Raw genomic sequence first — 14,991 nt, forward strand, 5'->3', positions numbered from 1 at the left:
GTGTATGGTTGAATGGCAATAAACTTTAACTTATATAGGGTGACCTAATGTATGAATCACAAAAGCCTATACTGTACAGAATGAACAAAATATGCTTTGTAACACAGGGCATTTCACACCACACCTGGATTACCATTCAAGGATGTTAATACATAGGAAGCATTTCAGAGGAACTAGACTAAAAGAGAATGGATAAATGACCTCAAGGACTAGGCTTGTTCAGATTGAGGCCATGATGCTGAGTCAATACTATTGCAGCTAACATAATGGATATTGCCAATGGCCCATGTTCAATTCTGCCACTGTCCGTAAGGAGTTTGTACATTCTCCATGTGATTGTGCAGGTTTCCTCCCATATTCCAAAGACAGGGGTTAGTAGATTAATTGACCAGGTGAGTGCAAATGGTCAGCGTGGACTCATTAGCCCAGAAGGGCACACTACAGTGCTGCATCTCTGATAAATTTAAACAATTAAGGTTCCAAGGGGTCTTGATAAGATTTGATGTAGGACATTTCTATAGTATTTAGAACGTGGAAGTTGGTGCGTGGCCAAGTGGATAAGGCATCGGTCTAGTGATCTGAAGGTTGCTACTTCGAGCCTTGGCTGAAGCAGCATGCGTGTCCTTGAGCAAGGCACTTAACCACACATTGCTCTGCAATGACACCGGTGCCAAGCTGTATAGGTCCTAATGCCCTTCCCTTGGACAACATTGGTGGTGTGGAGAGGGAAAACTTGCAGCATGGGCAACTGCTGGTCTTCCATACAACCTTGCCCAGGCCTGCACCCTGGAAACTTTCCAAGGTGCAAATCCATGGTCTCACGAGACTAACGGATGCCTAAGAAGATGAACATGGAGTTATGATTTAATATCTAAGCCACCAGTTTAAGGTATTTGAGATTTTCTCTGAGGATCAACGTCTTAAACTTTTCATCAAAGGATGATGGAAGCAGACTTTATATATTTTAAAGATTGATAGATTTCTGAATAAGGGTGAAAAAGGTTATCAGATAGACAGGAATGCAGAGTAGTGGTTAGTCACATCAGCAAAGATCTGAATGGCTGAGCTTACTGCTAATTCACAAGTAAAAACAATTCAATAGCTCAATGATGAGTGTTTATTACTCTACTAATCTGTACAAGAAAATCTATTTTTTAGATTCTTCTTCCTTAGAGAGCGTCTTAATGATCTCTTCCTTCTTGGCCTGCAGACGCTCTTCACGGCGCTTCCGGGCTTCTTTAGTCCGGTTTCTGCGAGCTTCAGCTTGGTCACTACAAAACAATGAACTCTGGTCAGCACCATGGCAAGGCAGATATAATTTCCAAGGGTTGAGCTTTGCCAACAGTAATGCATATAAATGCCATGGGATTAGTTAGGATAGCAACTGATCAAGTACGACACAATCACCATGAGCACAGAAATACCAAGACCATCAAAACCACAGTCACTCAAGATACAAGACAGATAGCCAAAAAACACTCAAAACTAGGTTGTTAATCAGCTTAAATGGGACTGCACAAGACACTGCAGATGGTCACAGCCACACAAGATGCTGGAGAAACTCAGCAAGCCAGGCAATATCTATGAAGGGAAATAAAATCCAAGTTTCAGGCTGAGACCCTTCACCAGACACTAGAAGGGGAACAAACTGCTGGAGGAACTCAAGACCACCTTACATTCCTCTTTTCCACCATTTTTGTAAATTTTGACTTGCACCGAATTGGTGCCACAAAACAAATTTCACAACATAATAAACCTAATTCTGACCTGCATCCATATTGGGTCTCAGTCCTAAACCTAGACTGTCCATGACACCGCTCAGGTACTGTCTGACCCAGTGAATTATTTCAACAGCTCAGATTTTGATAGTAAATTCTGTTTGCCCAGGTTAGAGCTTAGAGCCTTAGAAGCTAACAGCACGGAAATAAAAGTAGAGCAACTACACCAAGGATAAGCATGCAACCTCTAATGGGTATTAAAATGTCAGAGGGTGGTTAGATACAGAAAAGGCACTATAATGCCACTGAATTGAGAATAAATAAGCAAGCATGGGAGAGTAGGACTGTGCTATGATCAGGAAACGACAAGTATTCTCAAGTTTAGAGTAACAAAGAAAGAGGACCCAAGTTAGCTATGGAATTAAGTTTTCAAGGCATAAAATCTTCCGAAATTAAACCACTGTAGGGCAAGATTGGAGCAGAAATAGAAAATGGGAAGTATAAAACTGAAAATTCATTTTTAAATCAAGGTCCAAAGGTGAGAGATTCAATTACAAAATTATTTAAATATGCATTGAAGCCTCCACCCCCATCCCCCCCGCCCCAGGGACATACAATTATTAAGCATGTAGTTCCATCAATCCCAAGGGGCAATCACACTCATACAAATTCTAAAATTTAACACCAACTTTAAATCTAAAACACTTCTTGCAGATCTATGCAACACTTACGCCAGAAGCTTCTTGCGAGCCTTGTCTGCCTTCAGCTTGTGAATGTGCTCCATCAAGATGCGCTTATTTTTGAACACATTACCCTTCACCTTCAGATACAGACTGTGATACCTGCAAGGGTAGTGTCAAAGAAACAAAGTTCTTATCTATTCAGACTGCTGCAAGCCACTGGCATTCCTTCAAAATATACTCCAGGATCATTTCATAATGATACTGTTCAAGCCAAGTGCAATTATAGAATCAAGTACAGATTTAACATCTGGACCCAAGAATATTCATCTTAAGACTTCCAAAATGAATTTTTAAAAAAAAAAATCAGAGCTACATTGGGGGATGGGATGGAAAGGTCAACTAGCAACAATCTAATTGAATATTCTAATTTTCCTATGCTGGCAACTGAGGTTTCTCATGTGGCCATCTGGGCTTCATACACCAGCCACGCCAAACCTCACACAAATCCTCAACCTTCAAACACAACAATGAAATCTTACATGTGGCGATCAATCTTCTTAGACTCCCTGTATCGGCGAAGCAGGCGCCTCAGAATTCTCATTCTCCTCATCCAGGACAGTTTCTCAGGCATACGGGCATTGGCTGTACCCTTTCGCTTACCTGTTCAGAATGCAAAGGAACAAAATCCAACAAAGCTCAGTAATCACAGCCAAATTAAATATGCCCAAGGGAATTTCCTACAAAACAGCCAGTATTCTACTCAGCTGGAGTATTTTGTGATAAGTGAAAGCAGTGAAAATAAAGGGTTGATAAAACTTGAGAAAACAAGAGATGGAAGTTTTCAGTCCTTCAAGGAGTCACCCAAAGTGCCAGTTAGATTAACCCAAATAATGGTACTGGAACACAACTTCTACGCAAGAATGAAAAAAGCCTACCCTCTTCTCAAGCAGCCCATCGATTTAATGCTCTTTACAAAGATGCCTAGTACTGTATGTACTAATTGGTGCCCAGTTTTGACCACTAAATAATTTATTAATGTCAAAACACTAATATATCCAAGGCCAATGTAATATATTTTTCAATTGCACAAAATTCAGATTTCTACGACATTTTTAACATTTGTAGTGAAGGAGGAACACTTACCTATACCCATATGTCGGCCTTTCCTGCGTGCAAGAGTGTTTTTCCTGCATCGAGCACGTGAATGCACCGTAACAGGTTTGCGAATAATCAGGCCATCTTTAACCAATTTTCTGATCTGTTGACCTGCAGAAGGAAAAGGAACTCTGCATTTGGTACCATGTGTTTCTTCCTATCCCTTACACATATCTGGTGGTCCTCACTGCAGTTGTAACTACTCTGCAAGCCCATCACAATTCTCAATACTATTCAATAAAGTCCAGTCCCATTGGTGGAGGTGAAGTTTGCAAGAATAAACCGCAAGAACGGCAAAGAATAGAAGAACACAGAATAATGGAAGATCCATAATTTGCCAAAGTGGTAAAGGAAAAAGGTTTTGTTTAGGTATAGAGCTTTGATCATTTTGGTTGGAGTGAGGATGGGGAGTCACATATGTCTGCCACTGCTAGAACCTACGGTCAACTTGAAGTACGTATGTTGGCTGGTTGCTACTACAGTTGGAAATAACTTGGAAAATGTGTAGCTCAGGTAGTTGATGGTTCGGTTGGACTAGGCAATCCTGAACTGCCAACAATGGAGAACTCAACTATTACTAGTTTTTGGAGCCGACAAGCAGTTATCTGTCAAATTTATTTTATTAATTCTTTGGGTAGATTAGTGTTATTTCGGATCAAATAAATAGCTTTTGGACAACTTGGGAGAGAATGAATGAAACTTCTCAAGCTTGGCACACATAACAGCTTTTAACAAGGACATTTCTAGTAATGAAGGTGTAAGATACAGCCTTGACCAAGATGTCCCAGTAGGGGGAACAGCACTGGATATTTTACGATCGACTGGATAAGAATGATTAGCAAGAGAATAACTAGCAAGCATGGCAGGGCATTTGCTTGGACGTGAAAGATATGGTGAACGTTCTTAATGAATACCTTACATCAGTATTTACCAAAGAGAAAAACATGGAGGATATGGAAATCAGTGGCGAGCGCATTGACATGCTCAGGCATTGAGGGAAAACAAGGTGGCAGTTGGGTCTCAAAACATTAAGGTGGACAAGTCTCCAGGGCCTGATGGAATATACCCAGTTTACCGGGAAAGGGAAAAAGGTGATTGGGCCTTGACCAATACCTTCATGTCCTTTCTAGACACAGGCAAGGTCCCGGAGGACTAGTGAGTACCTAATGTTCCATTATTCATGAAGGAAACCAAGTACAATCCTGGAAACTATAGATTGACAAGTCTCACATCAGTGCTGGTGAAGTTACTAGAGAGAACTCTCAGGGATAGGATGAGAGCATTGAAAAAGCATGGCCTAATTAGGGAGAGCCAGCATGGCTTTCTGAGGGGCAAGTTATGTCTTACTAGTATTTCTTGAAATGGGTGATTCTACATGGATTTCAGTAAGGCGTTTGACAAGATTCCGCATGCGAGACTCATCCAGAAGATTATGGCACATGGGCTCCATGGTGAATTGGCCGTTTAGATTCAGAACTGGTTTGCCCTTAGATGATAGAGGTTGAAGGGACTAGCTGAAGGTCTGATATTCCACAGGAATCCATACTGGGACCTCTGCTGTTTGTGATGTATATAAATGACCTGGATGAAAATGTAGATGGGTGGGTTAGCAAGTTTACTGACAATATAAAGATTGGTGGTGTTGTGCATAGTGTATATGATTGGCAAATAACACAGCGAGACATAGATCAGTTGCAGACATGGGTGGAAAAATGGCAGACAGGAGTTTAATCTGGCCAAATGCAAAGTGCTGCACCTTGGTAGGTCAAATGTAAGGAGAGAGTACACTGTTAGGCAAGATCTGTAACAGTGTTGATGAGCAGAGAGATCTTGGGGTCATAGCTCCCTGAAGTAGCTAAACAGGCCGATAAGGTGGTGAACAAGGCTTATGACATCAGTAGAGGTATTGAGTTCAAAAATCAGTAAGTTATGTTGCAGCTTTATATAACTCTAAGTTAGGCCGCATTTGGAACATTGCACAAAGTTCTGGTCACCCCGCTATAGGAAGGATGTTGAAGCTTTGGAGAGGGTGCAGAAGAGCTTTACCAGGATGTTGCCTGATTTAGACAGTACGTGCTATCATGAAAGGCTGGATAAACTCAGGTTGTTTTCTCTGGAGCAACAGAAACTTGGGGGACATCTGATAGGGGTTTACAATATTATGAGAGGTATAAATAGACAGCATCTTTTCCCCCAGGGTTGAAATGTCTAACACCAGACAGCATGCATTTAAGGTGAGAGGGTGTAATTTCAAAGGAGATGTGAAGGGCAAGTGTTTCTTTTATATATAGTGTAGCGAGTGTCTGAAATTCACTGCCTGGGATGGTGGTAGTGGCAGCGACATTAGGGAGTTTTAAGAGACGTTTGAATAGGCACATGAACGCGAGGAAGTTGGAAGGATAGGGACATCGCGTCAGCAGAAGGGGTTAATTTAGTTGGCCATTTGATTACAAATGTAACTGGTTCAACAAAACATTGTTGAGTGAAGGGCCTGTTCCTGTGCTGTACTGTTACGTCACTGAAAAACAAATCTTCGAACACAATTCCCTCATTCCTCAGGCTAATCCAGTTTATGTGGAGAGCAAAAATACGAATAAGGCCTAACAATAGAGCAAAGGCACAATAATGTCAGTCAAAATTAGATTAAGGGTCATACTTACGAGAATTGGCATTGGCAATCTCATTAGTTTCATTGGGATCCAACCATACCTTCTTTTTCCCACAACGCAGAACGCTGGAGGCAAGCCTCTTTTGAAGCCTGAGCATACTATATGAACAAAAGAACAAGATGAGTTTGTTAAATATCAAAATAGATTAATGCAGCATTCCTGGTTTTTCAGAACTCTGATGGGGGTTGACTTAAGCAATCTATATACTACTAAAACTCTCATGCTCTGTCTGTTTGTGACCTCCAATTAGCGCAAGCGGTGCATTACAGTGGCACTTTTTTTTGGCTAAATCAAATTAAAATGCGCTAACTTACAGGGTGTACTTCGAGACACCCATAAAACCCTTTGCTGCAGTCAAAGGACAGCGGTGACTATATCACGTCCATTTAGGAGAGCGCCAACCACATCATCAGAATAATCAGCATCCTTTGGTGTTAGTGCTTCATATCTTCTATCCAGCATTCGGGTAAAAAAAAATGGTCAGGCTAATTATGCCGTGTGGAAAGGGAAGGGGGACATTATGGTCAGGAGATGACGCCAACGTTGTCGGGAAGCAGCAAGGAGAGGGAGAGAACAAGAATCGGATAAGGCCAGGGCCGCACGACTCCAGGATCAGAGACAAACAATAAACAGCAGAAGAGCTGAAGAGACGGGGGATGAAAGGGCTGCACGTCTCCAGAATGACAACGAGAGGCACAAGGCTGGCAGATAAACCAGAAATGATGCCATCAAAAGTGTCCTTCGTTAAATGAGGAGCTATGTTTGCTTTGCTACTCGTCGTTCTTTAATAAACTGAGGTTTTCTACTTCAGTTTCCAAAGCAAAGCGATACCAATAGCATTCAGAAAAAATTAATGTTCATTCTGGTCACATCAGACTGTACTACCCTTCTCTCAAAGGGTGCCCCAACAGGTCACCCCCTTGTCTAGTTGCCCTTAAAATTCACCTGAGCAATGTCAAAACTAAAATGAAAATTAACAGTTAAATGCAAAAATTTTATTTCCCCAGATACACATTAGGTGCGATCTAGCAATGATATACTGATGATTTTCCCTGCAAAGTAAACTAGAATTAACAGACACTGATTCCAAGTAACAAGAGGCTCTTTTAAGAGATTTGGAATAATTTATTCATGGATTTACAAAGCTCTGCATGCTAAATCATTGAGTATACTCAAGGCTAGACATTTTTAGTCCACTAACGTCAAGTTGGAACAGACAGAAAAAAAGTCAAAGCTAAGATCTGACTGAATGAATTTAGTGAATGGTGGAATGGTATCATGCAGTATGTACCTATTATTGTTCCTACTTTATAAAACACCAAGTTCAAAGATGTACATTGTGAATGGAATGTAAAGATTGATACTTCAATTAATCAGATCATGAAAACATATTTGGAGATTGTTGGTTCCAGAAAAATGCACTCAAAAACATGCTGTTGATAATAGGTTAGAGCCTACATGTTGTTACTTATGAAGGGTTTTTCCAGTTGTGGGAGTCATACTCCATTATTTCCCAACAAAACAAAAGCTATGCATAACTATAAAGAAATTTAGAATCTTGGAAAAGAATACAAAAGAATACAATAGTGTGCTTAAAGTACAACTAACCCATTGAAATTAGCAAAAAACCATGTTTGGTCAGAAATATACAATTTTATATCCTGCATTCTGGAGACAAGAGAATGCAGATGCTGGATCTTGAGGATAAATTCCTGGAGGAACTCACGGAGTGCCGAGAAGTGGAGGTACATGTGGTCCTGGTGCAGAATCCCAACCTGAAACGTCAACTATTCCCCCCACCCCTCCCCCCGCCAATTTTTCTCGACCTCTTCCTCCAGTTCGTTTTTTTAAATATCTCATGTAGCCTCATAAAGTGCCATTCGGCTAACCAAATCCATTTTCCCATTAATTTGTCAGCACTCATCTCTCCTTCGCTGCACCATTCATCTCCCTCTCTCACCTCCCCAGGCCGCTTGGGTCGATGAAAAAGAACCCTCACCATGCAGTAGGAATAGGAAAATGAGCAACATCGGTTCAAACACAACAGGCCTCTCTCCCCACTGGGACAATGGTTATGAAGCCTCCCCAGAGTAGAGTTGGGGGGGTAGGAGGAAGAAAGGGCACTGGGCCCGAAGCTTCACTAGGCCCCTGTCCGACCCGCCGAGGGAGCAGCCCATGAGCCACACTGCCCGGGGCGCTCCCACTCCAATACTAGGAACCCATGTTATTCTCCCTTATTCAATCCTCGCGCTCCCTTCTCGACTCTTTCAATCTCTCCCGCTCCCTCAACCACTCACCTCATGGCGGCTCAATGGCGCTGGCCGGAAAAGAACGAGCATGCGCAGACCCGGCGCTCTACCCTCCAGCTCTGGGGATACCAACTATTCCAAAAGAGGGGTTCGCAATTAGTCTCCTTATCTATAGGAATTCTTACGCCACTCACATCACTACAACAATACGATAATCATATATTATTTACATATTATTATATATCTCTATAAATAAGTTCGTTGTGTATATAACAAACTTCAAAATGTATACAACAAGTCTGGAATAACCCCTAGGTTAGAATAGTACAGCCCAATCGCGTTTTACGAAATGACGTTTTGGAAGCTCAGTCTCCCCCTCGACGTTTCAGAAGGAGTTGCGCGTTGACGTCGGAACAGCGGACACGTCGTCGCACTGAAATCCGTAACGTGATGACGCCATGTTTACGATGCGGAGAGTTAGTTACTTTCGTGCCCTGTGCGCGGTTTGTGTTGATTTGGCTCTGCACCCCTTCGTATATCGAATGATACAGTACAGGTTCAGACCCTTCGGCCCAAATCCTTCATACTTGCTTAGCGAGCTAGTCCCGTCTGTCAGCATTTAGCATATAGTCCTCTAAATGTCCACTATCCATGATATTTTTAAACGTTGCTAATGTGCCCGCCTCGACCACTATTTCTGACAGCTCATTCCAAATAGGCACCACTCTCTGCATGAAGAAACTGCCCCAATGTCCCGTTTAAGTTTCTTATTTTCTTTCGACTATAAGATGATGACATAGGAGCAAAATTAGGCCATTTGGACCATTGAGTCCATTCAATCACAGCTGATCCTCTTTTCTCCTCAGCCTGCTCCCTGGCCTTCTCCCATGAACATTGATGCTGTGTCCAATCAAAAACCTATCACTCTCTGCCTTAAATGAATGCAATGACCTGGCCTCCACAGCTGCACATGGCAACAAAATTTACAAATTTACCGTCCTCTGGCTAAAGAAATTTCTCCGCATTCCTGTTTTAAATGGGCTCTAGCCTGTGGCTGTGCCCTCTTGTCCTAGACTCTCCCACCATGGGAAACAGCCTTTCCACATCTTTACCAGGCCTTTCAACATTTGAAAGGGTTCAATGAGAAGCCCCCTCGTCCTTCTAAATTCCAGCAAGTACAGACCCAGAGCAATCAAACGTTCCTCATATGATAACCCTTTCATTCCTGGAATTATCCTTGTAACCTGCCTCTGGACCCTCTCCAATGCCAGCATATCTTTTGTTAGATGAGGAGCCAAAACTGTTCACAATTCTCAAGGAGAGGCCTCACCAGTGCCTTATAAAGCCTCAGTATCACAACCCTTCTCTTGTATTCTAGACCTCTTGAAATGAATGCTAATATTGCTTTTGCCTTCCTCACCACCGACTCGGCCTGCAAGTTAACCTTTAAGGTGTTCTGCACAAAGACTCCCAAGTCCCTTTGCATCTCAGATTTTTGGATTTTCTCCCAGTTTAGAAAATAGCCTGCCCATTTATTTCTACTACCAAAGAACATGACCATGTACTTTCCAATGTTGTATTTCATTTGCCACTTTCTTGCCCATTCTTCTAATTTGTCTAAGTCCTTCTGCAGCCAACCTGTTTCCTCAACACTACCTGCCCCTCCACCAATCTTTGTATCGTCTGCAATCTTGATAACAAAGCCATCAATTCCATCATCTAAATCATTAATATACAGCATAAAAAGAAGTGGTCCCAACACCAACCCCTGTGGAACACCACTGGTCACTGGCAGCCAACCAGAAAAGGATCTTTCTATTCTCATTCGCTGTCTTCTACCAATCAGTCAATGCTCTAACCATGCCAGTAATTGTGTGATTGCAAGACCCTACTGGACATTGATCTGCAAACCTGGTGGTGAGGTAGCAGTGTTGCCTCAGTTGTAGTGAGGACTAGGCCTCAAACCACAGGCTTGCATTGTAGTGTGGTGTCTGGGCTCAGCTGGGGGTGGCCTTTCCTGTTAGTGCTGTCCTCCAGTGTTGGATTGGTGGAAGTACAGTTTGGACTGCTGGGAACCATCAATTTGTTGGACATGGTGCTCAGGGTCTTGGACTTAAATTGTGTTTTCTTACTGAAACACTCTTGTTCCATCGGCTGTGTAAGTCTAGGGAAGACAATCTCTGGCCCCACCAAATGTGTGACATCGAGGCGCAAGTCCACCCCAAAACCCCGTTTGCATGGATACTGCATGATTTGTTACCTTGTTACAAATAAGTATCACGAAATAACAGACAGTACACTGCATAGAATTAAAAGATTTAGCTTTATAATTCTTAATTGGACTAAAGGGTTAGTAAAGAAAGAACAAAGAAAAGAAAAGGGCCCATTTTAATGAAACGGTCTAATGTGCACAAGTTGGAGCCCATGGTTTCCCCTTTGGCAATCTTCCTTCGATCTCATCCTGGGCTTCGTTGAATCACGGCCCTGCTCTGGTTCAAATCCTACGACCCCTTCTCTCCAGCGTCTTCTGTCTTCATCTCCCTAACAAAAACCCAAGCCTAACCTTAAGTGTCCCTCACCAGAGAAACCTCCCTTTAATCCAGCCATCCTAAAGGGATGGCACACAATTCTCCTATCTCTTATCTTCAACAGTAATGACGGGAGGAGAAGATGGCGGCGCACCTGCGCGTGCGCCGCCCTCCAGTGAAAAATGATATCGTATCTGTTAAATAGGGGCCATGGACAATTCTGATTTGATGGAGAATGGACGTGAAAGCACAGAGGAACATCTGGAGAAATTTCTGAAACGCTCATTTCGCTGCTGTCGTTACTGCGTGGTCGGGAATCTTTCAGAGGGTAGGCCTCAAAATCCCCGGCCTTGCCTGCTTTTGGCGACCAAGAAGGAGGTCGAATCGTTCGGACAGAGATGGCGCTCAGTACTCGGTGTCGGAGAGCTGATCAGAGCTCGAAGTTTCCGGATGACTCAGAGTCGGATTGTGGTCAGCATGGCAGGGAGAGTTTTTCTTCCTTCTCCCGTCTGCGTGAGATGTGGGATATTTGAGAGACTTTGAACTTTACTGTGCTCATGGACTTCTTCATCAAGTTATGGTATTGTGCACTGTTGTAACTGTATGTTATAATTATGTGGTTTTGTCATTTTTTTTTAGTCTTGATCTGTCCTGTGTTTTGTGATATCACACTGGAGGAAATATTGTATTATTTCTTAATGCATGAATTACTAGATGACAATAAAAGAGGACTGAGTGTCTTCATAATCTAAACCAAACAAGCAACTTGCAGAGAATCCAGTACAGAACAGCATAACGGTAAAAAACTATCAACCATGGCATTTCATTACGTTCTTTTTTCTAAGTTCTTTTTTTCCTTTCTTGCTATTTTGAATGCGCGTGTATGTTTTTGCACCTCGGCCCCAGAGGAACAGTGTCTTATTTGGCTATATCCAAGTATGGTTTGAATGACAATTAAACTTGATTTGATTTGAAGATCCCCCTGTAATTTTCCATAACCTATCTATCTAACACTATCTATTACAACATCAATATATGTTAGTATCATCCACAGACTTACCAACCTTGCCTTATAAATTCACACTCAAATTGTTTGTATAAGTTGCAAACAACAAAAGTCCCAGCACCAACCTCTCTGGAACACCACTAGGAATAGGCCAGCAGTCTGAGAAACAACCCTCAACCATCACCGTCTGCTTCCTACTCCTGAGTTGATTAGGAATCCAATCTGCGATGTCCGCCTGGATCCCATGCAATCTCACATTTCAGGCAAGCCTGCCATAACAGACCATGCCAAAGTCCATTGCCCTACCCTCGTCTAATTTATTGAATGCGTAGGAACATATAAAAATAAATAAATAATGCAAAAATAGTGAGGACGCGTTCATTGGTTCACGAACCGTTCAGAAATCTGCTGGCAAAGGGGTTGAAGTGTGCACCTTCAGTGTCCTGTTCCTCCTCCATGATGATAGGAATGAGAAGAGAGCATATTCTGGATTTTGAGGGTCCTTCATGATGGATGCTGCCTTCTTGAGGCATCATCTTATGAAAATATCCTTGAGGCCAGTACTTATGATGAAGGTGGCTGAGCTACTCCATTATCTTTATCCACTCACTAACCTATCTGTATCCCTTTGTAACCTCTTTGCATCCTCTACACTTGTCCCATCTACGTGCCATCAGCAGATATAGCAACCATACCTATGTATCTATATATATGATGGCCCAATTAACTGGAACCCACTATATATGTACAGTATATCATATAGTACAGGTATATAACAGATATAAGCTATATATCATATAGTGAGTAAAATTAATGGTGTGCACAAAGCAGAACATTGCCTCATTAATATAGTTCACATCACAATGACCCCTGGGGCCTTGTTAATGTCAGAGAAACTGAAATGAAAGAATGATTTCCCAGTCTTGCAATTCCTAGGGATGTAGCAATAAGAGTTTTGGAACATCAACAGGTGAGGTTGATACAAGATACCATTCCTTATTGGAGAATTCAACTCCTTGGAGAGAAAGTAAGGCTGAGCAGCTGTGTAAATGTGAGCAACATTGGTCTGTTTAATATCAATAAGGGTGGCAGAGTAGTGTAGCAGTTAGTGCAACACATTGCAGCTGTAAGATGGGTACAGTATTCGATTCCTGCCCACGATATGTACGTTCTCCCCGTGACCGTATGGGCCTCCTCCGGGTGCTCCGGTTTCCTACAACAGTCCAAAGTTGTACAGGTTAGGGTCAGAGGCGTATGTATGGAAAATAGCGCCTACGTCAAGCACTAAAATTGCGTCTCTGTCCAAACATCTGACATCCATCTTTTAGATAACTTTACCATAGTATCAGCTCAAAAATACAAGTCAAGCTCGTTAATCTTTTAATTCACAAATTATGGCACGACATGAAAATTATAACTGCATCTTGATAGCAACGTTCTGCAATCCAAAATTTCTTCATATAGCTGCTGTCCATCAACATCAGAGCTGTACAATTCACCCAAATTTTTGCACTTCTTCTTTAAGTCATTATTGTCAGCACCGTGACACAGTCCCTCAACATCGAGAAGGAACCCAAACTCGGCGTCAGTGTCGTGCAAACAAGTGAACCTTTTGTCCATTTCTCTGTGAAGACAGTCGAGTGTTCCCTTCATGACTCTTTCCATTTCCTCCGTAGCTGTCTCTCGAGTTCTCATCAGCCATTCGTTTCTTTTGTCTCTGACGTCTTTCAGCTCCACTTTCCTTCTTCTTCGTTAAGAAACGTTTCATGGTCTTCTTACACAATGCTCTGAAATGAGGCCATCCTCGTGCTTCTCACCCATGATAATCAAAGACAGATCATACATCTGAAGAAAATTCTTCTTTCACTATCCGATTATAGCTTGTCTGACCTTAATAGAAACTGCTCAGTGGCGCCCCCCCCCTTCAAGTGGCACCCAGGGCACGTACCATACCTGCCATATCTTAGATACACCACTGGTTAGGGTTAGTGAGTTGTGGGCATGTTATATTGGCACCAGAAGTATGGTCCAGCACAATCCCCGCTAATATGATTTGACACAAATGATGCATTTCACTATATGGTTCAATGTACATGTGACAAATAAAGCTAATCTCTTTCATCTTTAATCTTTACATGATGACTTGGAGCTTTGGAAGTAAACATGTGGGCCTAAGGTGATGCATGAAGGCCCCAGCTCATCATGATATCTATATTCGCTTGATGAGGGCATCAATGCTCTCTGTAAGCCATGCTAGCTTTAAGTAATTTGCTTTGAAGACATGATTTAGCACACAGTAATTATCTTGGTAATAAATCTTGCAAGGACAGCAGATGGCATCATTACAGCAGGTTTACAGAGGACATGTGATATTTCACCAGCTGCTTTTGTGATGCTGAGTAAGCGACCTCCACAATTTCCATCAGCATAGGCACACCACAGGCTGTGACGTCTACTCACTTTACACATATAACTGTATGTCTCAGCGCAGCACACTGCTGTAGACTGAATCAGCATATAGGAGAGAGATCAAAAATCTGGCTGAGCAGTGCCACAACAATAACATCTCACAACACACATCAAAGTTGCTGGTGAACGCAGCAGGCCAGGCAGCATCTCTAGGAAGAGGTACAGTCGACGTATCAGGCCGACACCCTTCGTCAGGACTAACTGAAGGAAGAGTTAGTAAGAGATTTGAAAGTGGGAGGGGGAGGGGAAGATCCAAAATGATAGGAAAAGCCAGGAGCGGGAGGGATGGAGCCAAGAGCTGGACAGGTGATTGGCAAAGGAGATATGAGAGGATCATGGGACAAGAGGTCCGGGGAGAAAGACAAGGAGTGGGGGAACCCAGAGGATGGGCAAGGGGTATAGTCAGAGGGACAGAGGGAGAAAAAGGAGAGAGAGAGAAAGAATGTATGTATATAAATAAATAACGGATAGGGTACGAGGGGGAGGTGGGGCATTAGCGGAAGGTGGGGCATTA

General features: G+C 42.5%; 1 protein-coding gene across 1 annotated transcript; it reads right to left on the minus strand.

Annotated features, from left to right (window-relative positions):
* Positions 1 to 1,103: 1,103 nt before the first annotated feature.
* Positions 1,104 to 8,572, minus strand: rpl19 (ribosomal protein L19). The gene is made up of 6 exons (XM_063037262.1): positions 8,523 to 8,572; positions 6,217 to 6,323; positions 3,545 to 3,667; positions 2,941 to 3,061; positions 2,450 to 2,560; positions 1,104 to 1,271 (listed from the first exon to the last, which is right to left on the minus strand). The coding sequence occupies exons 1-6, from the start codon at positions 8,525 to 8,527 to the stop codon at positions 1,148 to 1,150; spliced, it is 591 nt and encodes a 196-aa protein (XP_062893332.1). The 5' UTR covers positions 8,528 to 8,572; the 3' UTR covers positions 1,104 to 1,147.
* Positions 8,573 to 14,991: the final 6,419 nt, after the last annotated feature.

Source organism: Mobula hypostoma, chromosome X1, assembly GCF_963921235.1.
Source record: "Mobula hypostoma chromosome X1, sMobHyp1.1, whole genome shotgun sequence".
In the NCBI taxonomy this organism is placed as follows: Eukaryota; Metazoa; Chordata; class Chondrichthyes; order Myliobatiformes; family Myliobatidae; genus Mobula; species Mobula hypostoma.

Excerpts from the sequence above, each read along its gene's own strand:
- rpl19 (XM_063037262.1), bottom strand. Across the intron at positions 3,668-6,216 it reads GATTGCCAATGCCAATTCTC|GTCAACAGATCAGAAAATTG; the intron begins GTAAGTATGACC and ends TTCCTTCTGCAG. Across the intron at positions 1,272-2,449 it reads GCTCGCAAGAAGCTTCTGGC|TGACCAAGCTGAAGCTCGCA; the intron begins GTAAGTGTTGCA and ends ATTGTTTTGTAG.